Consider the following 22,585-nt stretch of genomic DNA (forward strand, 5'->3'; position numbering starts at 1 on the left):
CACAGCGTGCCGGTGATGTCGGGTGCCACATGCCTGGGGTGCCCCGGGCATCTAAGGTGGGAGGTTCCTGGTGTGCTGGGTGCACCTCGGGTGGTTGGGAGATGGGGTGCCCAGGAGCCTCGTGGTAAGGAAGGTCTGGGTTCCTAGGGTGCAGGGTGCCCAGGAYGCTTGGGTTGTTTTGCCAAGAGTGCAGCGTGCTGGAGGTGTGGAGTGCGTGGGGTTCCTGTGGCTGCTTCTCTCCACACCATGTGGACTATGTCCTCCCTTGCTGTCATTGCTGTTGTGCCACCTTCTCTCCTGCTTGCCACCAGTGTCGTGGTTGTGGCCATGAGGCCCTGCAAGGACCCCTGTAGTTCTTGTGTATCTATCTGTGAGGAGAGCATCCCACATAGGCCACCCTGGGGCCACCCTTTTGGGTCTGTCCTGTGGCCCCTTTCCCACATGTGGTGGCTGTGGCTCCTGGAGAAGGAGGGCCTGAGCTGAGCCACCCCATCCCCTGTGATCCCCTGGGCACTGCCTGCACTGGCCAGCACTTGCTTCACGTGACTCGGTCCCGTGGCAGGTTCACATGGCAGCAGCCTGGCCCACGAGCCCAGCTCATGTGCGGACAGTCTCCCAGGACTGTGCTCCCTCTTCCCAGTCTTGCTTGCACCTGCAAAGCTATGTCACTTCTTTGGGTGCCTCCAGGGGACATGTGGCTTGAATGGTACCTCTCTCCAGCCAGGGGAGAGGGGACGCTTCCCGAACCACTGGTGGGATTTTCATTTCTCTAAGCAAGGAGGAGCTACTTAAAATTCAGTTCCTTAAAATTCAGTTCCGTTCCTTAAAATTCAGTCCATCATCCCCTCACCTTCCTTGCCAGGAAATGTTGTCATTCCCAGCCTCCCTGAGTGCTGTGTGCAAGATTTCTGGGATGCTCTGCGAGCGTGGAGGCTCAGAAGAGGCAATATCAGGGGCAAAGGTGTGGGTGTCCGGCACGTAGGTGTCCTTGGGGGCAACAGCTCCATCTCTCCATCRTCTACATTCTTGTGCTAGTGGTCATGGCTTGAGCCATGGCAGAAGTGGGAGGCTGGCCAAGCTGGGGGTGCCTGCCCTCTACACCGAGGCGCAGCCGCCAGCCGGTGGGTCTCAGCCTGCCTGGGCGATGCTTCAGGGGTGACGCACCGGGCGCACGGCCRAGGAGCTGGCGTTGCTCTTGGGGAGCGCCTCGCTCCTGCTCCTGGGGCTGCTCCCTGGCTCTCCCTCCTGCCCTTGAGCTGGTACAGGGGGTATGTAGCACCTGCACGGGCGGCAGGAGCAGTTTAACTTGCAGCTGGAGAGCTGCTGTGCTCCATGGGGGTGGTGACAGCGGGGTAGCCCTCATCTTGACAGCTGCCACAGAGCTGCAACCTGCTTTGGCCTTAAACCAGGTGGAAACTTGTTTGTTTGGGCAAGCACAAGCAGGTGCCATCTTCTGGGTGAAGATCTACTCTCAACTGGAAGCAGAGAGCGTCTGCTTTAAAAGCTGGCTCGATGCAGAGGGTGAGGGACATCCCGTTGGGGGGCTTTGCAAGAAGCCACTGTCCTATGGGGAGCATGTTTACGGCTACCTGATGGGGCTGCCCTGCACAGAGCAATTTGTGGAACACCCGGTTGCTTTGGCTCTGGATACTCCTTGCTTGTGGCCAGGCAGGGGCGGCGATACCAGTGGAGTGGGGATATCCACACACACTCCCTGAGTTTTCCATGAATTTTAGTCCCGGGCATCAGACTGGCTTTTGGCAGCCCCAAGTCCCTTTGATGTAGCCGGTGAGCAAAATCACTCACATCCCAGGGCCCTGGTCTGGCTGGGAACTCCTGGTTCTGCTCCAAGCTTGGGATAAGAGGGAATTGGGTCATAGTCCAGGCAGCCGGATCTGGCAAGGGCCCCGGGCAGGAGGTAAGGGGACAGCTCAGTCCAGGCAGTAGTAAGGACTTGGAGGTGGGCTCAGCCCTTTCCCCTTGCCGTGCTGAACCCGAGGATGGTCATGCTGCTGCAAGGTCCACGCTAACACTGCCGAGTCCTGGCTTTAGGAACAGCTGCCTTGCGGGTAAGCAAACACCCCCTCTAAATCCCTCTGGATATAATCCCCCGGAGGCTTTATATTCCCAGCATATAAGGGAGGCTTTGCAAAAGCCCTCTGTTCAGGAGAGCCCCGCAAAGACAGGTGGCGAAAGCTGAGCATGGTGTATCCGAGCAGGTTAGGGCTCGTGGCAGCCACGGCTTAATTTTTCCAAGTTGTTTGTTCACCTCAGCTCCGATCAGAGGTTTTTTCCCAGACTCTGGACTCTGGAAAAAGGAAAAAAAAAAAAAAAAAAGTTGCGTTGGAAGGGTGGGAGCCTGTTGCCCAGGTTGGGCAGCTCTGAGTCACCCGTCCTGCAAACCAGTGGGAATGCAGCTGGACCGGCCAACCTCCCGCCGAGACGAAGTTCCTCTAAGAAGGGAGCAGCGGGGGAGGAAAATAAGCATGAAGTTTCCAACTGTTTTGTCTTGCTGCTTTTGCTTTTGATTGTGACCGAAGTCCCCACACCAGCACCTGGGCCACGTTCTGGGAACATCCTCCAGGAGCCTGGGTGCCCGCCCGGGCGCTGCTTCCTCAGCGCTGGCTTTACGTGGCTGGAGCTTTTTCACCGCCTCGAGCTCCGTTACTGCATGATCAGCAATCATGTGGCCAGACCTTGGCCCTGTGGCGTGTGTTTATCCGCATGGATTGCTTTTATTTCTCTGAAAGTGTCATCGGGGACTTGTGGGAGTGAGAGGGAGGTGGAGAACGCCTGGGAGTGGGTCTGACTCCRCATGGCTAAAGTACATGCTGTGAGTTAGAGAAGTAGCTGCAGACCTCTTCTCTGTCATCATCCCTCTCAATGTTCCTTTCAGTTGCACTCTGAAAGGAGCCCGTTTAGCTGTTTCTGTTTATTATTGCGAAAAAAAACGTGATTCTGCCGCCATCCCTGACCAGGGCAAATGCAATGAGCCCGACAGAGAAGGAAGAGGATGTGTTAGCCCAGGTTTGTGGTAAGGACGTTCCCACCTTTCCTGCCTTGTGCAGCTGTGGARCAGTGCTGCTGTAGGGCCAGCGGTGGGGCGGTGGAAAAGTGAAGACCTCCCCGGTGCAACWGTCTGGGAGCAGCCCTGGGAACCTCCCGGAGGAGACATTTTGGCAGCCTTGGGTGCATTCCCGGGAGGTTTAAAAGCAGTGCCTCGGCCACAGGCTTTCCCTTCCTGAGCTTCATCCCGTGACTGCTAATCAGGCCTCCCCCGAGCTGACTGCCTCCACGCCGCCAAGTCAAGTGGAGGAGTTAAACCTTTTTTTTCTTCTCAGCTTTTGAACTGCTCCAGCACCCTGTTGCGTTTCCTCTTCCTCATCCTTACTGGAACGCTGGGTGCTGGGGCYGGAGCATCCTCCTCCTCATCCTTGTCCGGGCACCTATCCAGGAGATGCGTACTGTCCTTCCGTGTGCGCGGGGAGGGTGGAAACACGCGCCTTCGGCTTGTCTAAAGGTCCCGATGGCCGCGCGGCTAATGTGTAACGCGGGCAGCCCCGTGCAGGAGTACACATTAACCGGCTTTCACAATTGCCCCGGGCTGCCGTGACCCCCGGGCTGTCCTCACCAGCGCTGGGGGCTGCATTGCTCAGGGTGAGTGTTGGTGGCTGCCCAAGTTTAGAGCCGCCTGGAGAGGCACGAGCTGGTGTCCGTGCTGCCCCACGAGCCTTCTCAGCCCCTAGGAGAACTTGTTGCATCTCCAGTGAAGCAGCTGGGCTCAAGGGAAAGCTCTGCTTTGGGGATGGCGTAGTGGGAGGGAAGGTCCTGTTGAGGTCCATAAGGTGAGAAGCAGGGGGGCTAAGTGAATTGAGCAGGACAGGCAGCTGCCTYGTTGGAGATTAGATGGCTCTGTGCATCCATCTTGCGTGTGCTTTGAAAATCCTGCCTGAAACGAGGGTGGGGAACATTTTGCAAAGCAAAAAAAATGCTGGGCTGCTTATTTTTTTTTTTGATCTCTGTGTGAGATTGTTGTTGCAAGAATGTCTCCTGGAGAGAAGGTAGCAGTATTATTTGTGTTTGTATCCTGGAGGAATTTGATCCCCCGCCAAAAGCGTCTCTCTCTCTCCAGAAGCTGCGGCGGCGTGCACGTCCATGTGTCGGCAAGTGCCTGCAGCCGCCGAGGAGCTGCCTGGCCCAGCAGAGCCCATTTGTCTRCCGGTGCCTTGGAGAAAACCGCTGTCCCGCTGAAGGGCTGCTGGCAGAAGCACCATGTCCAAGGATGAGGGTGCAAAGAAGCCTGCGGAAGAGGCAGCGCCGGAGCAGCGCTGGAAGCTCCAGGTCTTCTATCTGTGCTTCTATGGGTTCATGACGCAGATTCGGCCTGGAGAAAGTTTCATCACTCCCTACCTGCTGGGCCCTGACAAGAACTTCACAGAGGTGGAGGTGAGCAGCCCGTGACCTCCTCGCTTAGGGGTTTTAGCCAAGGGCTTCCTGCAGGCACCCAGTTCTTGGGCACCTTCGCCGGAGCAGCCCCTTCTAGGGCTGGGGTGGGCAGTAGCAACCCTCCCCATGCTCCAAATCAACCCCCGGAGTGGTGTGGGTGCAGAGGGACGTGTCGGGGAGCAGAAGGTGTGGCAGATCTCTTTTGGGACRGGGTGGGGTATCTCCGTGTGCATAGGGAAAGGGTGCTGGGGCAGCGTGGCACAAGCAGAGCCAACCGCCCCGCCGGCGGTGCGTTCCTGTCCTCCTCGGCCGCAGGGTGGCTGGGTTAAACTCAGGTAACCCCAGCCTGGAAAAACAGTCCTCAGGTCACCTTTCTGCAGCGGCCTAGGGAAAGACCTGCCGGCRAGCAGGCTGGAAGGGGCCCCGCGAGCCCACGGGCTGGCCCCGTGTGCCCTCGCAGCCTGGCAGCTTGCTCCAAAGCCGTGCACTTGCCTCCTGGTCCTCTTCCTGGTGCCTGGGTAGCCTGAGCAGGTCACTTTGACCATCCCGCTCYAGGGCATCTAGGAAAACATCCCTTAGGAGCATCACCAGCACAGTGTGGGGTGGCTGACAGCCTTGTGTGACTGCCTCRGGTGGTGGTACTCTGCTCCTGGGGGGCTGGAGATGGCCCCTTGGGTTCCAGTAGGGGTCTGGGTGGGAGTYGATGGGCTGACACAGGTTTGAGGTCTATCTTGCTTTGGCAAAGKGTGCCTGGCCAAAAGGGCCAGCCTAGGCTCCCCCTTGAGCTGGGGCTGTGCGTGCCTGCTGCCTGCCCAGGTTTATGTTTAAGCCTGGGGTTAGCGGTGCGAGGGCTGAGCTTTGAGGTTGGTTGCTGAGGGTCGGGGTGCCGGGGGAGGTGGTGGGGACAGGTGAGAAGGGCCGGAGCCGGCTCCACAGCCAGCAGCACAGTGCGTAGCCATGGGGTGGCACCGGGCAGCAGCGGCCAGGGTCGCGCTGCAGGCCCCGGCCAGCAAGGACAGGRCTGCCTCTCCCCCCGGCCTCTGGACGTGTTGGCCCCAGGCCCGGCGGATCGCCGTGGCCGTGGGAACGCTGCCTTCCCAGCGTGGCTAAGCCGGGCCCCTGGCTGAGCGCGCGGCAGGCCGCATTCCTCCCGAGGATGGGTCGTGCTGGGGCGTGCGGCCCAGCGGGGGCTCGCGGCGAGGACGGGGCCTGCGGGCGCCAGCAGCGCGCGCCGAGCCCTCAGGCTGTCTGTGCACGTGGCAGGTGACCAACGTGATCACGCCGGTGCTGACGTACTCCTACACGGCCGTGCTGGTGCCCATCTTCCTGCTGACGGACTATCTGCGCTACAAGCCCGTGCTGCTGCTACAGAGCCTAAGCCACATCTCCATCTGGCTGCTCCTCATTCTGGGCGTCTCTGTCCTGGCCATGCAGTTCATGGAGTTCTTCTACGGCGTCACCATGGCTGCCCGCATCGCTTACTCCTCCTACATCTTCTCCCTCGTCACGCCGGCTCGCTACCAGCGCATGGCCAGCTACTCCCGCTCCTCTGTTCTCATGGGTGTCTTTACCAGCTCAGTGCTGGGGCAGCTCTGTGTCACGCTGGGTGACGTCTCCTTCCTCACGCTCAACTATATCTCCCTAGGCTTCATGAGCTTTGGCCTAATCCTCACGCTCTTCCTGGAGCGGCCCAAGCGCAGTCTGTTCTTCAACCGGGCAGATGCAGCTTGCAATGGAGCTGCACCAACAGAGCTGGACAAGATGGCTCAGGAGAGTGGTGAGGGGAGGTGGCGCTGGCACGATGTGCTCCTGTGCCGCATGCTGCGGGAGGTGGGCTTGGTGGCCAAGCAGCCGCAGCTCCGGCTCTGGTCCCTTTGGTGGATCTTCAACTCAGCTGGCTACTACTTGATACTGTACTATGTGCAGATCCTCTGGAACGAGATCTACCCTGCCAGGGACAACCGCAGGGTCTACAATGGAGGGGTGGACGCCGCCTCCACGTTGCTGGGTACGCTCCTTCAGCCTCCCGTGGCTTGAGGGGAGGGATCAGAGCACTGCTGTGACCTGCTCTATCCCTTTCTTGTGGCAGAACTTGAAGTGCTTTTGCGGTGAGGATGTGGGGCACGTTTGAGGTTGGTTGGTAGGGTAGGGTGGGCAAACACCGTTAAGTCTCGTAGTGACTGCCAGGCTCAGGGACAGCAGGAAGGCAAAATGCTGTCTTTTCACATCAGGGGCATCACTCATGGTGGCCCTGTCCTCCCCGCAGGAGCAATCGCCTCCTTCGCAGCTGGCTACCTGAAGATTCGCTGGACGCTGTGGTCGGAGCTGGTGATTGGGGCTGTGACAGCCTTCCAGGCAGGTCTGCTCTTGCTCATGAACACTACCAGCACCATCTGGCTGTGCTACGCTGCCTACGTGTTTTTCCGGGGATCGTACCAGTTCCTGGTGCCCATCGCCATGTGAGTGATGCCCCATTCCTGCTCCTCAGGGGATGGACAAGCCAGCKGTATCTGCCTTCTGGGGTAGTGGCTTGAGTTTGCAGCCCTGGAGGGGCTGAATTCACTCTCTTCTTTTCTTCCCAGTTTCCGGATTGCTACCTCCCTTTCCAAAGAGCTTTGTGCCCTGGTTTTTGGGGTCAACACCTTCTTCGCCACTATCCTGAAGACCATCATCACCATTATCGTGGCTGACAAGAGGGGCTTGGGCCTCTCTGTGCATCCTCAGGTAGGGATGGGAGGGGACACGGCCAGGGTTCACAGACACCAAGAACTGGGGTGGTCCCAGACAGAGCACAGGGGGAAAAGAAGCGAGAGGGAGACAGCCTGGGGGTTGGTCTTTGGGCCTGYTGCTTCCTTGGATGTGTCCAAGGCTAGCAGGCCCGCAGGGATGCCAGCTCCCATGGTGGCAGGAGGCAGGTAAGCGGGGTTGCCACACATGGGTGCTGGCAACTTGCTACAGGCTTCCCTCTGTCCCTCCTCGCAGTTTTACGTGTACTTCGGCTACTTCGCRCTGCTGGCCGTGGCCTACCTGCTGGGAGCCATCAGCACGGGCATCCAGCACCGCCGCCAGAAGCAGCCYGCGGAGCTGGCCTTCACCAAGGAGCTGCCGCAGCCGCCCGCGGACGGGCCGGAGAAGGAGAGGAGCTCCGAGGCAGGAACCGTGCAAGGCTGAACGCTAGCCCCGCGTCCCCACGGTGCCTGGCCGGCCGTGGTGCGCAGGACGGCTGCACAGCGTGGTGATTCCCTCAGAGGAGCAATAGGCCCCAGGCCCTGTTGCTAACCCAGCCCCGCTCACCAGCAGGGCTCAGAGCCCATGGCTGGTTCCTTGCCCCTCCATGGGGGCTCACTGTCCCACAAAGTGGGTCACGGCTCTCAATAAATGACTATCACTACTCCATGATGTGCTTCATCTCCCATCTGTCCAACCCACCAGCAGCCCCATCACTGTCCTGTGGAGAAGATACCTGCTGTGATCTCCTGCACCCATCTCTCCATCAATGCTTGGAAAGAGTCCCCATCCAGCACAGATTTGGGGTCTCCTAGGAGGTGGGTGGACCTGACAGTACAAATCTAACACAGAGTCACCAACCTGCACCAGGGCTTGTTCCTTTGCTCCCTTCTTGGACCTGGACACATTAAATACAAGCAAGGCAGAGACAGAATGCCCAAGGCAGCATCAAAACTGAAACCAGAGCTAATTCCAGGTGCGGTGGGAGGGAAACAGATGGGGTCTGGAGGACTCCTGGCTCTCCATCCTTCTGCTCAGCTGCATGGAGCCACACTACAAGAGGATAACATTTCTTTATTCAGTGCCTTTAGAAAAAAAAATGGTTTATAGGACACAACCAACAAAAAATATAAAGCTCCACAGGCTTTGAATTGCATTAATTACACAAAATACAGTAGACGGTAAGAAACAGACTGTGTGACTCGCACAGCTTTTATGGTAAGAATTTCCATACAATAATAAAAAGCTAGTTATAGATTTTTTTTTYYTTTTTTTTCTTCTCTCTCTTTTTTTTAGCACCTTGGATTTGTCCACACCAATTCAAACCAGCTTTGCTTCGCTTTGGCCTTAGGGCGCAACAAAGGTGGCACGGAGGGTGCCCGTGGTTCCTGGCCTTGGGTACCACGCGGTCCACATGCACGCACACCCACGCACACGTGTGTAAACACATGCCAGCGGCAGGCTGGGTGCTCCCCTCCCAGGCCCGGGGGGACAGCCTCCACCGGAGCCCAGGGGAGGGCGCCTGGATGGGGTCCACAGGGCACCCGGATGGGGTAGGGGAGCAAGGCAGTGAGGGAGGGTGACCTAGAGATGGGGATTTGGGAACAGGCAGTGGGATGGGAGGYAGGGATGAGGCCGAAGAGCCGCAGGGCCGGCTGGGATGAACCTTACCTGGAAGGGTGGAGGCCGCTGGGTGCAGAGTAGAGGGGAAAGCGCCGAGGAGCCGGGTCCCTGCCCAGGGATGCTCTCTTTGCTTGGGACAGGAGTGCTGCGTGTGGGGCCAGCTGGCCAGATGCCAAGGATGCCTGAGGTGAGCGCTGTCCCCCCTTGGGTGGCCCAGAGGTACAGCAAGGCCCCAGCAGCAGGGATGTGGGTCGGGACCCGGGCTACTGGCAAGGACAGTGCAGGGCTAGGAAGCTGGGGATCCCCCCTGGCCTCTGCTTTCTAGAAGAACACATCACGGAGCATCTCCWAAATCCTCCTGTGGAACATCCCTCCCTGCAAGCCCGTTCCGAGCCTCCCCAAAAAAGCATCCTAGCAGGATGCTAGGAGGATATGGCTGATGCACGCATACAGCTGAAGTGGTTAAATATTAGGGGTTAGAAGTGAAACTGCTGTGTCCAAAAGGAGGAGGAGAAGGAGGTGTTGGCAGGGGGCTCCCCTGCACCCAGGCTGCCTCACCCCACACAGCCAGGGCAAGGGACATCACGAACCCCAGGGTGGGCCAGGCTATAAAAAAACGATGGCAATACTCTTTGGCTTTAGTTCCGGAGGAGAAAAAATAATAAAAAACAACCCTCCCCACAGGCTGAGGGCAAGAGCGTAGCCAGGGGAGCCGGCGCGGCCCGGCGCGGCCCTCCCTGGGCAGGCGTGCAGCGTCCCGAGCGCGGGGTTATTTTTTGGAGGCGGTCATGAAGCTGTTCTCGATGCACAGCACCACGAAGGCGTGCTGGCAGCTGCTGGCCGCCTGCTCCAGGAGCTTGCCCGCACTCAGCGAGGAGGCCTGGCCCATGGCGGCGCGCTCCTCCGTCCTCCACGTCTCGCAGTAGCTGTCGGGCAGCCGCCGGCCCTTGGCGTCCGAGCCGTGCCACACGCTCTTCTGGGGCCTGCAACGCAGAGGCACAGTGCAGCCGGGAAGCGACAAGACGCGACGGGAGCCCCGCTGAGCCGGGCCACCGTGCACTCACCACGCTGAGTCCCGCAGGACATCCCGGCCGTCGAAGGAGAGGATGCGGGCGCCGGGCCGCAGCGGGGCCTCGCTGCCCGCAAACAGGGCCTCCCAGTTACTGAAGAGCACTTCGTCCTGGTGGGCGAGAGAGCGGCTCAGCCTGGCCACCGTCCCCGCTCCCCACACCGCCGCGTGCCCCCGAGATGCTCCTGGTCCCCAGAGGAGGACTAGCTGGACCATCGCACAAAGTTGTCCCAGCCGGCACAGCAGCACTGCCGGTCCCATGACACCTACCCGGAGGTTAACGATGGGCACCGTGCTGCGGTCGGCCCTGCGCACGATGCTGTAGAGGTCCTGGAGGCGGGAGGAGAGGAAGGCCCGGAAGGTGCCCAGGAGGCCGACCTCGCGGGCTTGCTGGAAGCACTGGAAGTCGGCGCCGCGGATGCCGCGCATGCTGCCACTCAGCGGGGCATTCAGGGCTACCAGGTGGAGCTGCCAAGGGGACACAGGGTCAGCCCGCAGCCAAGGGGCGCTCGGGCTGCGAGGGAAGGTGGCTGGCCACCATGGACATCTCCACGGGCCGCTTGGGACTCACGGCAGGCTGGAAGTCCTGGTGCACGTGGGCGGCTACAGGGGCTGGATCTGGCCTGCGGTTGATGTAGTAGCTGTTCAGGAGCTCTTGCTGATGCTGGGTGCCGTGATGGAGCGCGGGCTGCTCGGGAAGGCGGTGCTGGTTGGCCACGATTTCGTCCCCTCGCCAGGGCCGGGCAGTGGGTGGTGGGCTGTGGTTGCGGAGAGGGTGAAGGGGCCCACGAGGCTGGTAGGGGTGCTGAGACCCGGAGGGGACGGCACCACTGTGGGAGTAGTGGACGTTGGGTGGCTTGTCGTAGACCTCGTTGTCCTGGGACAGTAGGGAGAGCRGTGCTCAGGGCCAGGGCTGCCCAGAGCTGGGCTGAGGCAGCTGGCTGGACACCCCTGCCCATGCGCTGCTGTGGGGAAGGGGACTCACCAGAGCAGAGCTGGAGATCAGGGTGTGCTCCTCGAGCTGGAAGGACAGGGCACATTAAAGCAGAGCAGAACCACCCCTCTCCTCTCGCTTACACCACGGGGAAGGCATCTCAGCACCCCACAACCAACAGTGCTGCCGTGAAGCAACCAAGTACCCCGCAGCAGGGGTGCGACCGGCTCCCTCTGATGCTGGGTGACATCCACAAGGTACGCCAAGCCCAACAGTGGTGAAGKGTGAGCGGTCACCCCAGCCAGCACTCACCAGCACCTTGCGGAAACCATTGCGCACGCGCACGTAGAGCTCCTGCCGGTCAGCCAGGAAGACAAGCCAGCCCTCGGACAGCTCGTGAGCAGCGCTCAGCATGGCCTGGTACGTTGGCACRGCACGTAGCTGTGGGCACGGGGCAGGTGAGTGCTGAGGGCTCAGCCAGCAAGCCCAGAAGGGGAGGATATTGGGGCATGGCCCCAGCATCCCCCCACGCTCTGCATTGAGGGCAAACATAGGGCTGGGCAGGCAGAGGGATGACCCTGCTCTCCTTCCCAGCTGCCCCAACTCACCGCAGGAGATGTCCCGCCGGTACCTGGTGGTCCAGGGGGTCCTGGTGGCCCAGGAGGGCCAGGAATGCTGATACCTAGGTAGAAGAGAAGGCCAAGGTGGCAGGGAAGGCCATGATGGAGATGGTTGCCCCAACTTGGTGCATGGGACAGGGAGAGGATGAGTGAGGGGTTGGTGAGCAGGAGGGCAAGTACTCACTTTGCCTGTGTGGGCCTGGGAAGGAAGGAGGACCAGGGGGGCCGGGAGGGCCAGGAGGACCCTGCCGCCCCTCATATCCAACGCCAGGAGGTCCCTGAGGTCCCGGAGGCCCTGGTGGTCCAACAATACTGTCCCCCTTGGGACCCTATGGAAAAAAAGAGAGCATTCATGAGGCCCTCCCCAGCCTGCTCTATACCACTCAGAGCACAGAGACATCACCAATTCAACCTTTGCTCCTAAGGTACTCACCGGCAGGCCAGGGTAGCCCTGGGGACCGGGTGGGCCTGGCAGTGTGGAGATGCTGGAGCCATACAGTGGTGTCCCGCCTGGTTCACCCTTCTCGCCCTTGAGGCCAGTCTCCCCTTTTTCACCCTGTGGGACAGCATGATGTGAGCATGAGCTATCTGTACTTCCTACACCCAGTGCATCCCAGCATATGCCCACACTATCCTAGCAGGCCCATAGTGCCCCAGGACACCAAGTCACCCACCACACCAAGGTACTGCAGCCACCTCACCCACCCACCATGAGCTGCTTGCAGTGGGCTGGGGCAAAGGGCCTTACCYGCAAGTTGGCACTGAATCGGCTCAGGTCGTACGGGAACTGGCCTGTGGAGGGACAAGGAGAGGAGTTACGGTGGCTGGTGCATGGCCTTGCACTTGGGCTCCCAGATGGAGGTTCTCTCTTCCCAGACAAGTCACGGGMACAATTAGGACTCCCTGTACGTGCTCTGTCCCATCACGAGGAGGAKGCAGAAGGTTGAAAGCCAGCAGGACGCCCAGGAAAAGGCATGTGCTGTGTGGTCAGACAAAGCACTCAAGAGCAAGATCCTTGTGATGGCTCAGAAACGGTCCAGTGGGACGCATGTTGATGTTACCATGAGATGCCTCCCATACACATTTCTCTTCTCAGCCTACAGAGATAGAATTGCTCACCTGGGGGACCTGGAGCACCAACATCTCCTTTTTCTCCCTTTTGACCTGGAAACTGATGGAAGCCTGAAAGAAACAGAAGTGATGATGCCCTATTAGACCCATAGCATCCCAGACAAAAGGGAGCATCTCTGTACTCAGAAGCCAGCCCACATGTGGTGCCCTAGGGTGCCTGCTGTCAAAGCTTTTGACACAGAACTGAAATGATGGTGCTTTCCACTACACAGGGGTAGTTCTGCAGATGGGAACCAACCCCCTCAGTTCAGTCTTGCCCCAGAAGATAAGAATGCATTTGCAAAAGGCACTGCAAAATCCCAGTTTCCACTGGACTTGCTTGTCTGTAGAGTCCTGCAGGTGCAGGGGCACTCTGTCTGGGACCACTTCCAGTTCCCACCCTTGTTGAGGCTACCCAAACTGTTCTGTGAGACTGGGACATAGACATCCCCCCTTACCAGGGAAGGCTGGCAGCGCAGGATGGCTGGCGTCACTGAAGGCCTGCAAATAGGTAAGAAGGGCAGTTTTAAAGACAGCTGTCTCTCTGAATGGGTCTCTAAGAGGTCTTCTTGTTGAGAACTCCCTCAGACTACAGCTCGCATCCCTCTCCACCACTGTGGRATGTGGCAGTCCCAGCCAAACTGCCCATGCTCTGCCAAAGGGGCACAACCAGTCCATCAGTAGGACCTACCTAGTCTGGGACCTTTTGCTCTTATGGTTCAAATCCTCCAGAATACCCAAAGAAAGAGCTTTTGGGCAGTTGAAACATCATACACTGACCTCCATGTTCTTCCCTGCAATGCCAAGTGCTGTCCCACTGCTGCCACATCTGTCCTATTGCTCACTCCTGAGCAGCATGGGGAATGGCCTAGGTGGCCCATTTGCACAAGGCTGACGACAATCCCACAACCCAGCTATGGCAGAGACATCGCCAGTGGCATCCTTCATCCGCTCTGCCCTTGACACTGCCTATGACACTAGGGTAACAGAGCTCATAGACACCATGTGGCACCCTTGGCCAGGACAGCGAGATCAGGATAAGCCAGTATCCAGCTGTACATCTAAGAAAAGAGGCAACTATGGTGCTACTTACATTACTGTTGTCATAGATGACATTGCCAGGTGGCCCAGGAGGTCCTGGTGGGCCAGGGGGACCTGGGAGACCCTGCAGAGAAAAAACACTGTCGGATTCTGGCAAATGGGAAGTGTGATGGTTCCCACAGGGGAGACTGGGGCCAAGCTTTGCCCCGGAGGGGACACCCACAGTCACTGCTGTGTCCTGAGTGCGTAGGGGCTGCTCTCTGGAGTTTTAGATATGACTATTYCCCGCTGCCACCTGCCTCCAACCCACCAGGAAAGCAATGCAATGGGCAGCACCAAGAGCCGTTTACTTCTTCACTCCCCTCCTGGGGAGACAGGTCTTTCTGTTGCCCCTGTGCACGTTTTTGCCCTTCCCTGAAGGGCCCAAGGCCCCAGGCGAGCCCCTTCCTCGCTCTCCGGCTGCAGGACGCACTCACCCGCGGGCCCAGCATGCCGCTGACGTCGGCAGGGTCGCCCTTCTCGCCCTTGAGCCCRTTCATGCCTGGCCGCCCCTGTGGAGCACAAAGAAGCTCATCTCCGTGCCAGCCCCAGTGTGGAGGATGGGTGATGCCGCGGCATGGACACGGAGCAAAGCAGTCGGAACGCCCGCGGGGCTGAGCCCCTCTGCTCGTCCCTGCAAGGCCAGGGCCCCAACACCGCATCCTGGGACGTGGGGCATGAGCGATGCTCCTGTCCAGGCTTGCACCTCTCTGGCATCACTGCTGAGACCCCCTCAGACCTCTGCCCCAAAATGCTTCTGGCATAGTTTTGATGCAGAAGAGAGAGGGCTTTGGGGTTAGGCAGGTGAGAGATGGACAACTAGGGTGGACAACTAGGAGGGCAGTTCTGGCCAGGGTGAAGGAAGAGACAGGGCTGGTGGCAGATGTGCCTGACAAGGATGGACAACAAACCAGGAGCGGTTCTTACAGGTCTGCCCGGAAAGCCAATTTCTCCCTTCTGTCCAGACCGTCCGTGGGGGCCCTGGAAGGGGAAGAAGATGGGGACACAAGAAGCATCCATCATTCTCTGGGTTCTCCCTAACTCTGACCCCCCACCCCACCAAAAAGCCTTTTTCCTTCCCCAGTAAAACCACAAAGGCGACGGAGTCGCTGACTTACAGATGGGCCCGCTGGTCCCCGTGGCCCTGGCTCCCCCTGCAGACAGAGAAGAGGAAATTAACATTATCGTATGGAAAAGGAAGCGGCCCTCCCTCTTTGCAAACAGTAATGACTGGGAGTCCCTCTTTTGGTGGGACATTTGGGCCAAGAAGTCTTGGGAATGGCACATCATGCGCACTCACCTTTTCTCCTTTCACATTAGCAGCTATGATGGTCCCGTCCGGGCTAATGATGACACCAGGCTCTCCCTTCTCGCCCTGGAAGGAAACAGGAATTGGACGGACAAGGCTCTCTCCCTCGGAGCTGGAGGACTGGCATTGCTGCCAGCCCTGGAGTCAGAAGGGATGGAGGAATGGGACCACTGCCAGCTCAGGGAGCTGAAGTGGCCAGTTACCTTCAGCCCTGGGGAGCCCTGGAAGCCAGGTGACCCTGGGTCTCCTTTTGGTCCCATAGGGCCCTGCATGGAGAAGCAGAGTCCCATGTCAGCCCCACGAGCAAAAGCAGACTCCCCACTCCACACTAGTTGCCTTTCCCTGCTCCTTCTCTGCTGCCAGACTTATCCTCCCCACCACTGCTGGAGGACAGGACTCAACCACGTGGGTCTCAGAGAGGTCTCACTCAACAGCCCAAGTCACCCAGCACAAGGTGTCAGTGCCGTACGAAGCCCAAGGCTAGGTCCCCTCTTGGAGGAGCATGCAGGAGAACAGAGGGCACTGGAGGGGCACAGCAAGGCTAAAAAGCTTCAGCAGCCCCTCTACAGCAGGAGTTGAACTGATGGTAGTGCACAAAATGTGGGGCGGTAAATAGAGACATGAAATTAAAAAAAATAAACAAGTCTGGACCTCTCTTCCCAGCAAGGAAGGCTAGATAGGCTCAYGCCAATCATCAGTGCCTCATGACATCTTCAAGCTCACATGAATTTTAGCATTAAGCTTCTTCACATGCTGTTAATTTATTTCTGGCAAGCATTCATCTGCTTTATTCCTCAATGGACAATTTGGCTGGATGCTTTTAAAAACAGCRATTTGGATATTTTTATTTTCTCCAATTCCTGAAACTCTCCTRGTCCCTACCTGGTACCCAAAGCTCCCTCGTGCCACCCATGTCACTGCACAGCTCCCACCAGGCCACCCTTGCAGGCTCCCCAAAGCCCGCACCGCTGACCTACCGGGAAGCCAGCATGGCCTGGTCTGCCCTGCAGGAAGGCAAAGACACTCATAAGAATAAACCAAGTCTTTCCAAGAAATGGGATGCATTCCAGGCATGGCCAAAGGCGCACACGGGCAGGGGTGAGGCACCTACCTCTGGGCCTGGCAAAGCTGCCAAAGACTTCTGGAAAAACAGACAAAATAGGGCTTTAAACACAACCTTTGCTCTGTCCCTCAGCCTGGAGCACAGGCAGAGCTACTGGAGGGRTCCCCCTCAGGTTTTTGCTGATCTTTACTCATGACAAATGCTCTCTTGCCACTCACTGACACAGTTTTAGCTCCTGTCAGTTGAGTCCCACCCAACACGATTTGGCTTTGACTAAAATGTTATCTGGGGGACTCAGCTCTCTTCTGCTCAGGAGCAAGCATGACATGTCCTAGCCAGGTCAAGGGAGCATGGAGGAGGGAGCCATCACTTACGTCTTCGTTTGAGAGGTAGATGACCTGTCCTGGTGGGCCAGGTAACCCGGGGGGGCCGGGCAACCCAACACCATCTCGGCCTCGCTCGCCCTGGAAGATGCAGGCATTCAGCCTCCACACTGCCCACCAACAGTGAGCTCAGAGGCAGCTCCATCCACATCCCACATCCACCGAAGGAGAAGTATCCCCTGCAGGGACCAAACCAGCACTTACCTTCTCACCGGGGCTGCCTCTGTCACCCTTGGGTCCCTGGAAGAGGAAGCAAATGTAKGGAAGTTGCCACAAGTATTTGGAGCTATCATGGCTAAACTCAGCATTGCCCAGGCAAAGGCTGGCAGCAATGGAGACTTGCTTCTGCCTAAGCTCAGTAARAGCTTTCAGATCACTCCCTGCTTGGCAGGTTCAGGCTGCAGCAGGATGAACCAGTGCGAATCAAAGGGAGATCTCCATTCTGCTAAGGGGAGGCATGTGGATGGCCTTGGAGGAGCTGGGCAGAGCCTTCAGCGCTCAGGTACTGCTGAAGGAACAAGGACCTGGCTGCGAACAAGGCAGCGCCCTGATAGGGTCAGGGCCAAGCTCCAGGGCAGGGGAAGAGCTGAACGTGCAGGGGCACTCCAGCTGCTGAGAGCAGCGGAGGTGACGCCACAGCGTGCAAAGCTCACTCCCTGCCAGGGAGCTGGGAGTGGGGCTTTCAGGAGGAGAGGATGCTGCRAACATGTGTTGGGATGAAGAAGATGCTCCTACCTGTGGTCCGGGGAAGCCCTCCAGCCCAGGGCGGCCATCCACACCAGGCAGGCCAGGGTCTCCCTGTAAAATGAAGAGGGGCAGACTRAGATGCAGAGGAAAACATTATCCCAGGAGCCCAGGGTCCATGAGACCAGAGGTCCCATTCAGTCCCTGGCCAAGCTGAGGGCTACACACAACATCTCGGTAGTACTGGAGAAACTGATCCTACCTTCAGCCCTGGTAAGCCAGGTTGCCCGGGGCTGCCAGCATCTCCCTAGAGGGAAAAGCAGTGTTAGATGGCAGGGGCATGGACTGCGAGAGCCTACACATCACCCAGTCCCCTGGCATTGCTCCCCCAGGCTCCCTGTGGGCCCATCCTGCCCCCAACGCCAAGGGAAGGACGTCCCAGGAGAGCAGCTGGAGAGGAAACAGTGCTGAGAGCACAAAAAAATAAAATAAAATAAAATAAAATAAAATAAAATAAAATAAAATAAAATAAAATAAAATAAAATAAAATAAAATAAAATAAAATAAAATAAAATNAAAATAAAATAAAATAAAATAAAATAAAATAAAATAAAATAAAATAAAATAAAATAAAAATACAAAACCAAACAGCTTTGAAGGCTGGCTCTGCCACAGCACGGTGCTGGGAAGACATTTGAATTGCTCCTCACCTTGGTTCCTGGCAATCCTGGTGGCCCCTATGAATGAGAACAATGTGGCCATGAGCACAGAGTAACTGCCTGAGGGACCTGGAGCTGGGCACAACTCACAAAGATCCCGAATCCCACTAGGATCTTTAGAGCTCGTACTGCTGCCAGCACCCTGAAGCATCTGGGAGATGCCACCAGTGCAGAGAGGGGCTCTCTATGCCTGCCCATCAATCTGCCCCAGGGACACATGGTGACACCTTGCTTAAGCCAGAGGAGAGGAGCACAGGGATTACAGGCATCATTCAGGGACTGGAATAGGCAGGGAAAGGTCCTTCACATGGTTGCACTTGTCAAGACAGGAGCACAGCACTTGGCTTCTCCTGCTGATGGGCCCTCCCAGGCATGATGCTGGATGGGATACCCRTGGGCTTGGGTAACCTCTCTAATCCCTGCACCAGCTCTTCTAGGGCAAGGGGAAGGGAARGGGCAAGGGAGGAGCTACCTGTGGTCCTTCAGGTCCGCGGGGTCCAGGGGTACCAGCTGCAAACGGCAGCCCTGAGCCCTCCATGTCACCCTAGGGCAGAAGAACAGACTCAGCCGTGTTTGCACCCACTCCTCCCAGCCCACACCATGGCCATCCCCTCTGCTGCAGATGAGAGGCACTTACAAAGCCAGCTTCGTACCCCGGCCCTGGTGGTCCAGGAGGGCCTGGGGGACCCGGCTGCCCTCGAGGTCCGATGGGTCCRGGAAGGCCAGCTAACCCCATTTCTCCTGGTGCTCCTGCTGGCCCTGTTTCTCCTTTGCTGCCCTGCAAAGAGGAAAGAACAAAAGCAAACACGTGGGACAAAGTGCCACGGCCTGTGCTTGGCACCTGTGGAGCATCCTCACACCGGGAGCATGCCGAGCCAGACAGAAAGGGCGCAGGGCAGAGATCCTTTTCAAAGCATATCAAACGCCCAAGCTACATGCAGGCCAGGAAGAGGAGCAAAGGGGCCTGTAGACCCACACCAGCCCTGAGGGTRAGGTCTGGATGCTCCCCTACATGGCACTTCTCCACGGCAAAAGGGCTTTGTGGGAAGGGGCAGGGCACAGCGCCAGCTTGCCACGCGCTGGCACCTCAGGCAGCCCCTGACAGCCAGGGCATTGCCCCAGTGCCACATGGCCCCGCTGTCCTCATTTGGTCCCTGCCAAGTGGTTCCTTTGCAATGTGCAAGACGGCCAGTAGAGGCTAGTCTACGTTCAAAAACGCTGTTTCTTGCAGTTCCTGTGTAAGCAGACGGTGGGATGCGCCTGCAAGAAGGGCCAGGAGGCAGCAGGAGCCGAGGCTGGGCACCCTGCCCGCCACGAGCGGCCGGCAGGGAGGCGGCAGGAGGCAGAGGCAGCTTGGCGCTCTCTCGCCCGCTCCCCGGCGAGCGGCACCGGCTCCGCGGGCGACACGGGCACGCTGCTATCGGGCGCATGCTGGTAAGGCAAGGCAGCACTCAGCGCGACACGGGCGGCACCGCGAGCACTTCACCTCAACGCCRGGTGCTGGAGAGGGGGCTCTGCCTGCTCAGCAGCGGGGAGGTGCCCGAGGGCAGGGCTCGCATGCACCCYTTGGTCTCCACACCGTTCAGACCAGCACAGCAGGTCCCCGTGTGCTCCCTGGGCCAGTGACCCGGGAGCGGGGCAGGTGCAGCCGCAGCAGCTCCGCACGACGCGGGACGCTGGGACGCGGGACGCTGGGGCGGCACGGGGGACGTGGTCACCTCAAGAGAGGCAGGCCGAGCATGCATGCGGCAGCCACGCTGCCCCGAGCCTTTACCTCGACCCTCGCCTCGCCCCGAGGCCGGGATGCGGAGCGGAAAGAGAGAGGCTCTAACAGGTGGGGAGGGAGAGGAGGCAGTTTGCTCTGGTTAGGTGGGAGAAGAGGGAGTGGAGACAGAGAGAAGAGTGACGCGCAGAAGACACGGACCATTTCCGAGGAGGTCACCTGTGGCCACCTGCCTGTTTTCACACCCACCACCACCACCATTCCCGTCACAACGCTCCCTCTGCAGGCAGTTCCCCCATGTGCCATCCTCCCAGCCYAAAGAGCTCCCAGCTCCTGCGTGTCCAGGAGAAACGGGCACCCACTCCTCTGCTTTTGGCACCCTTTAAAAAGTGAAAGGATGGGCAAAAGTGGCTGGRATTGGTCCACAGCTGCTTGAAGGAGGCAAAGTACTCATTCTGTTCACAAAAGTTTCCAGTTTTCAACCACTAGCACCAGACTCCTATCACTAGTGTAACCTAAGCAGATTGTTGAAAGCCCTGCTCTGCTAGGCTCAGCTTCCCCAGCCACTTCCCAGCAGGGCGAAGCCGAACGAAACACTGCAGGAAGAGCAGCGAGGAGCACGTGCAGAGGGGTTTCCAAGTGCCATGGCCCTGCAGCTGCTTTGCAGGCTCTGCTCCTAGAGGAACCTCAGCACGAGTCGACCCATCTCCCTCCCCATGCTTCCCAGAGCACCATCCCTGCCTGTAAGGGAAACTGCTGTGCTGCAAATGGGATTCCCCACGCGAGCCCTGGGTACAGTACCTTGGGTCCAGGTGCTCCAGGGAGGCCCAGGTCCCCCACATCACCCTGGGGAGAAGGGAAAGGAGAGTATGAAGCGGCTGCCTTGCTCCAGCTGCAGCCCAGCTCCATGCCCGGTGGGACAGAGCTGCAGCTGGGGTGCCAGCTGCCCTGTGGGGTGAGCAGTGCAGTGCTGTGGGCGTCTGGGTGATAAGGGGCACTCACCCGCTCTCCTTTGGGCCCCGGCTGCCCAACCATCCCGTCTGTCCCAGGAGGACCTGGAGGACCCTGGAAGAGGAGCCAGCATCAGCATGGTGAGAGGCTRCAGTGCCGTGTCCTGTCAATCCCACGGCACGGACCCCTCCAGTCACTCCAGCAGATCATCCCAGCCCTTTGGTGCGGGGCAGCTCCCCTGTGCACCTACCGCTGGCCCCGGCGGCCCGGGGCTCCCGTCTCGTCCTGGCAGCCCTGGTGGTCCCGGCAGGTCCGTGCGGTTCATGCCGAATCGCCCCGGCTCCCCTGGCAAGCCGGGCACGCCAGGAGGCCCCGGTGGCCCAGGCGGCCCGCGGGGACCCTGCAACGCAAGAAGGTGCCGRTGGCTGAGGGTGTCCCCCACCAACTCCTCCTCAGCAGGGTGAGAAAGCAGGTCTGGTGTCCAGGCACTCACCCGCAGGGTGTCTGGATCGCCACCAAAGCCGGAGCCCTCCATGTCGATGAAGGTCTGGAAGTGAAGGCCAAAGGTGCAACATTGGAGAGGGGATCCAGGCAGCACAGGGGTGCTGCCCTGAGTCACCGCACGCTGATGCGGTCCCCCACCTACCAGCTTGTCATGTTTGAAGGAAGGTCCAGGTGGTCCAGGGGGGCCTGGTGGTCCAGGGGGGCCCCTGGGGCCGATTCCAGGATCACCCTGGCACAGAGGAGAGAGTGGGGAGTTGGTGACCATCACCGAGATGCTTGAGGGGGTTCACATACCGCTGTCTGCACTGCCACTCACCTTCTCGCCCTTCATCCCCGGCTCTCCTGGTGTCCCGGGGAAGCCCTGGGGCCCCGTGTCCCCCTGCAAAGGGAAGAGTGGAGGTGAGTGGTCAGTGGTGGAGGGGGAGACACAGCCACCCCTGCTCGCKTGCCCTGCGCACTTACAGGTTTGCCATCTTCACCAGGATCACCCTAGGGAGAGCGGAGGGGAAAGTCAGTGCATGGGAACGCAGCAGCAGAGGAGGAGGAAGAGGAGGGCAGCCTCCTCCGCACAGGGGCAGCTTTACTCACGGGCTCGCCGTCCCTGCCGGGGGCTCCGTCTTTGCCGGGCGGTCCTGGAGGACCAGTGGGTCCTGGTGGCCYGTTGAGCCGCTCCGTGCCGGAGCCGTCGGGGGCACTCCCAGGGGGGCCTGGCTCGCCTGGTTCTCCTTTCTGGCCCTTGGAGCCAGGGTAGCCAAATCCAGCGCTGCCCTGGAGAAGGAAGGGGAAGGCATTGTCCTGCATCCACCTGCATGGTGGTACAGCCCCTGCGCACCCCAGCTTAGCCCCACAYGAGCCTCCCTTCCCCACTAACCAATGCTCACCTTGACGCCTGCATCACCTTTTTCTCCCTGCAGAACAGACAAGTGGGAAGATAGATGTCAAACCAAGACAGCACTGGGAGTCTCGAGCTCCGGGGCTGCTGCGGAGGCGGGTGGTCCAGCCGCCCCCCGAGCCACACGTCCCTCTCGCACCAACCTTTGCACCTTTGGCGCCGCCCGTCCCCGAGACGCCGCCGGTTCCCGAGTCCCCTTTCGGGCCACGCTCCCCCTTCTCCCCCTTCTCGCCTTTGGCACCAGCGCCTGCAGGAAGGGAGAAGGGGAGGTCGCCACTGCTGCTGCCAGGGTCCTCCTGGGACTGGCCAGTGCCAAGGGGCAGAGCTGCYCGGACGGAGCCGCGTTACCTGCTGCGGATATCAGCAGCGTGTCCAGCACTCGGGTGCGCTCTGCTTGCGGCAGGGATCCCGCGGCGATCCCCGGCATGCTGCCCACAGCCACGGGCGGAGAGGTGACGGGGACAGCATCCACCAGCCCCGGGATGCCCTGTGCACAGGGAARCAGGAGAGCGTGTGAGAGCAGAGCTGCTGGTCTGGGAAATGGATGCAGGACGGGCAGAGAACCGTGGCAGCAGAGGCACAGAGCACAGGCACGTCCCTGCTGCAGGAGGGACCAACAGCCTTGGAGGGACCTTGGACAAGGACAGATCTCCGAGATAACTACCCTGGCCTGAAACGTGCCCATAGCTAAAAGCCCCTGCAGGCTTCTCCTAGGATTAACCGCTCTAGCTGTTAGTCTCTGCACTTA

General features: G+C 59.2%; 2 protein-coding genes across 2 annotated transcripts in view; one reads left to right on the forward strand and one right to left on the reverse strand.

Moving 5' to 3' along the window:
• The first annotated feature begins 2,023 nt into the window (after positions 1 to 2,023).
• Positions 2,024 to 8,150, forward strand: SLC19A1 (solute carrier family 19 member 1). The gene is made up of 6 exons (XM_026048372.1): positions 2,024 to 2,069; positions 4,133 to 4,446; positions 5,710 to 6,454; positions 6,713 to 6,905; positions 7,029 to 7,170; positions 7,429 to 8,150. The coding sequence occupies exons 2-6, from the start codon at positions 4,273 to 4,275 to the stop codon at positions 7,615 to 7,617; spliced, it is 1,443 nt and encodes a 480-aa protein (XP_025904157.1). The 5' UTR covers positions 2,024 to 2,069; positions 4,133 to 4,272; the 3' UTR covers positions 7,618 to 8,150.
• A 165-nt stretch (positions 8,151 to 8,315) lies between these two features.
• Positions 8,316 to 22,585, reverse strand: part of COL18A1 (collagen type XVIII alpha 1 chain) — a 28,667-nt gene continuing 14,397 nt past the window's right edge. The window contains exons 5-42 of the mRNA XM_026048582.1: positions 22,186 to 22,324; positions 21,981 to 22,084; positions 21,827 to 21,853; positions 21,534 to 21,713; positions 21,408 to 21,434; positions 21,262 to 21,324; positions 21,088 to 21,174; positions 20,935 to 20,988; positions 20,692 to 20,841; positions 20,493 to 20,555; positions 20,292 to 20,336; positions 18,405 to 18,545; positions 18,240 to 18,311; positions 17,759 to 17,785; positions 17,311 to 17,355; positions 17,100 to 17,162; positions 16,569 to 16,604; positions 16,356 to 16,445; positions 16,030 to 16,059; positions 15,896 to 15,922; positions 15,122 to 15,184; positions 14,910 to 14,984; positions 14,728 to 14,763; positions 14,537 to 14,590; positions 14,047 to 14,121; positions 13,623 to 13,694; positions 12,988 to 13,030; positions 12,539 to 12,601; positions 12,168 to 12,211; positions 11,853 to 11,975; positions 11,604 to 11,748; positions 11,408 to 11,481; positions 11,112 to 11,240; positions 10,851 to 10,886; positions 10,437 to 10,742; positions 10,136 to 10,333; positions 9,861 to 9,976; positions 8,316 to 9,779 (exon numbers count right to left, since the gene is read on the reverse strand). Of these exons, the coding sequence (XP_025904367.1) occupies positions 9,566 to 9,779; positions 9,861 to 9,976; positions 10,136 to 10,333; positions 10,437 to 10,742; positions 10,851 to 10,886; positions 11,112 to 11,240; positions 11,408 to 11,481; positions 11,604 to 11,748; positions 11,853 to 11,975; positions 12,168 to 12,211; positions 12,539 to 12,601; positions 12,988 to 13,030; positions 13,623 to 13,694; positions 14,047 to 14,121; positions 14,537 to 14,590; positions 14,728 to 14,763; positions 14,910 to 14,984; positions 15,122 to 15,184; positions 15,896 to 15,922; positions 16,030 to 16,059; positions 16,356 to 16,445; positions 16,569 to 16,604; positions 17,100 to 17,162; positions 17,311 to 17,355; positions 17,759 to 17,785; positions 18,240 to 18,311; positions 18,405 to 18,545; positions 20,292 to 20,336; positions 20,493 to 20,555; positions 20,692 to 20,841; positions 20,935 to 20,988; positions 21,088 to 21,174; positions 21,262 to 21,324; positions 21,408 to 21,434; positions 21,534 to 21,713; positions 21,827 to 21,853; positions 21,981 to 22,084; positions 22,186 to 22,324 (3,336 nt within the window). The 3' untranslated portion in view covers positions 8,316 to 9,565. The remainder of the gene's footprint in view (positions 9,780 to 9,860; positions 9,977 to 10,135; positions 10,334 to 10,436; positions 10,743 to 10,850; positions 10,887 to 11,111; positions 11,241 to 11,407; positions 11,482 to 11,603; positions 11,749 to 11,852; positions 11,976 to 12,167; positions 12,212 to 12,538; positions 12,602 to 12,987; positions 13,031 to 13,622; positions 13,695 to 14,046; positions 14,122 to 14,536; positions 14,591 to 14,727; positions 14,764 to 14,909; positions 14,985 to 15,121; positions 15,185 to 15,895; positions 15,923 to 16,029; positions 16,060 to 16,355; positions 16,446 to 16,568; positions 16,605 to 17,099; positions 17,163 to 17,310; positions 17,356 to 17,758; positions 17,786 to 18,239; positions 18,312 to 18,404; positions 18,546 to 20,291; positions 20,337 to 20,492; positions 20,556 to 20,691; positions 20,842 to 20,934; positions 20,989 to 21,087; positions 21,175 to 21,261; positions 21,325 to 21,407; positions 21,435 to 21,533; positions 21,714 to 21,826; positions 21,854 to 21,980; positions 22,085 to 22,185; positions 22,325 to 22,585) is intronic.

This window comes from Nothoprocta perdicaria, unplaced genomic scaffold (genome assembly GCF_003342845.1).
Source record: "Nothoprocta perdicaria isolate Ctin4 unplaced genomic scaffold, notPer1 scaffold_11, whole genome shotgun sequence".
NCBI classification, from domain to species: Eukaryota; Metazoa; Chordata; class Aves; order Tinamiformes; family Tinamidae; genus Nothoprocta; species Nothoprocta perdicaria.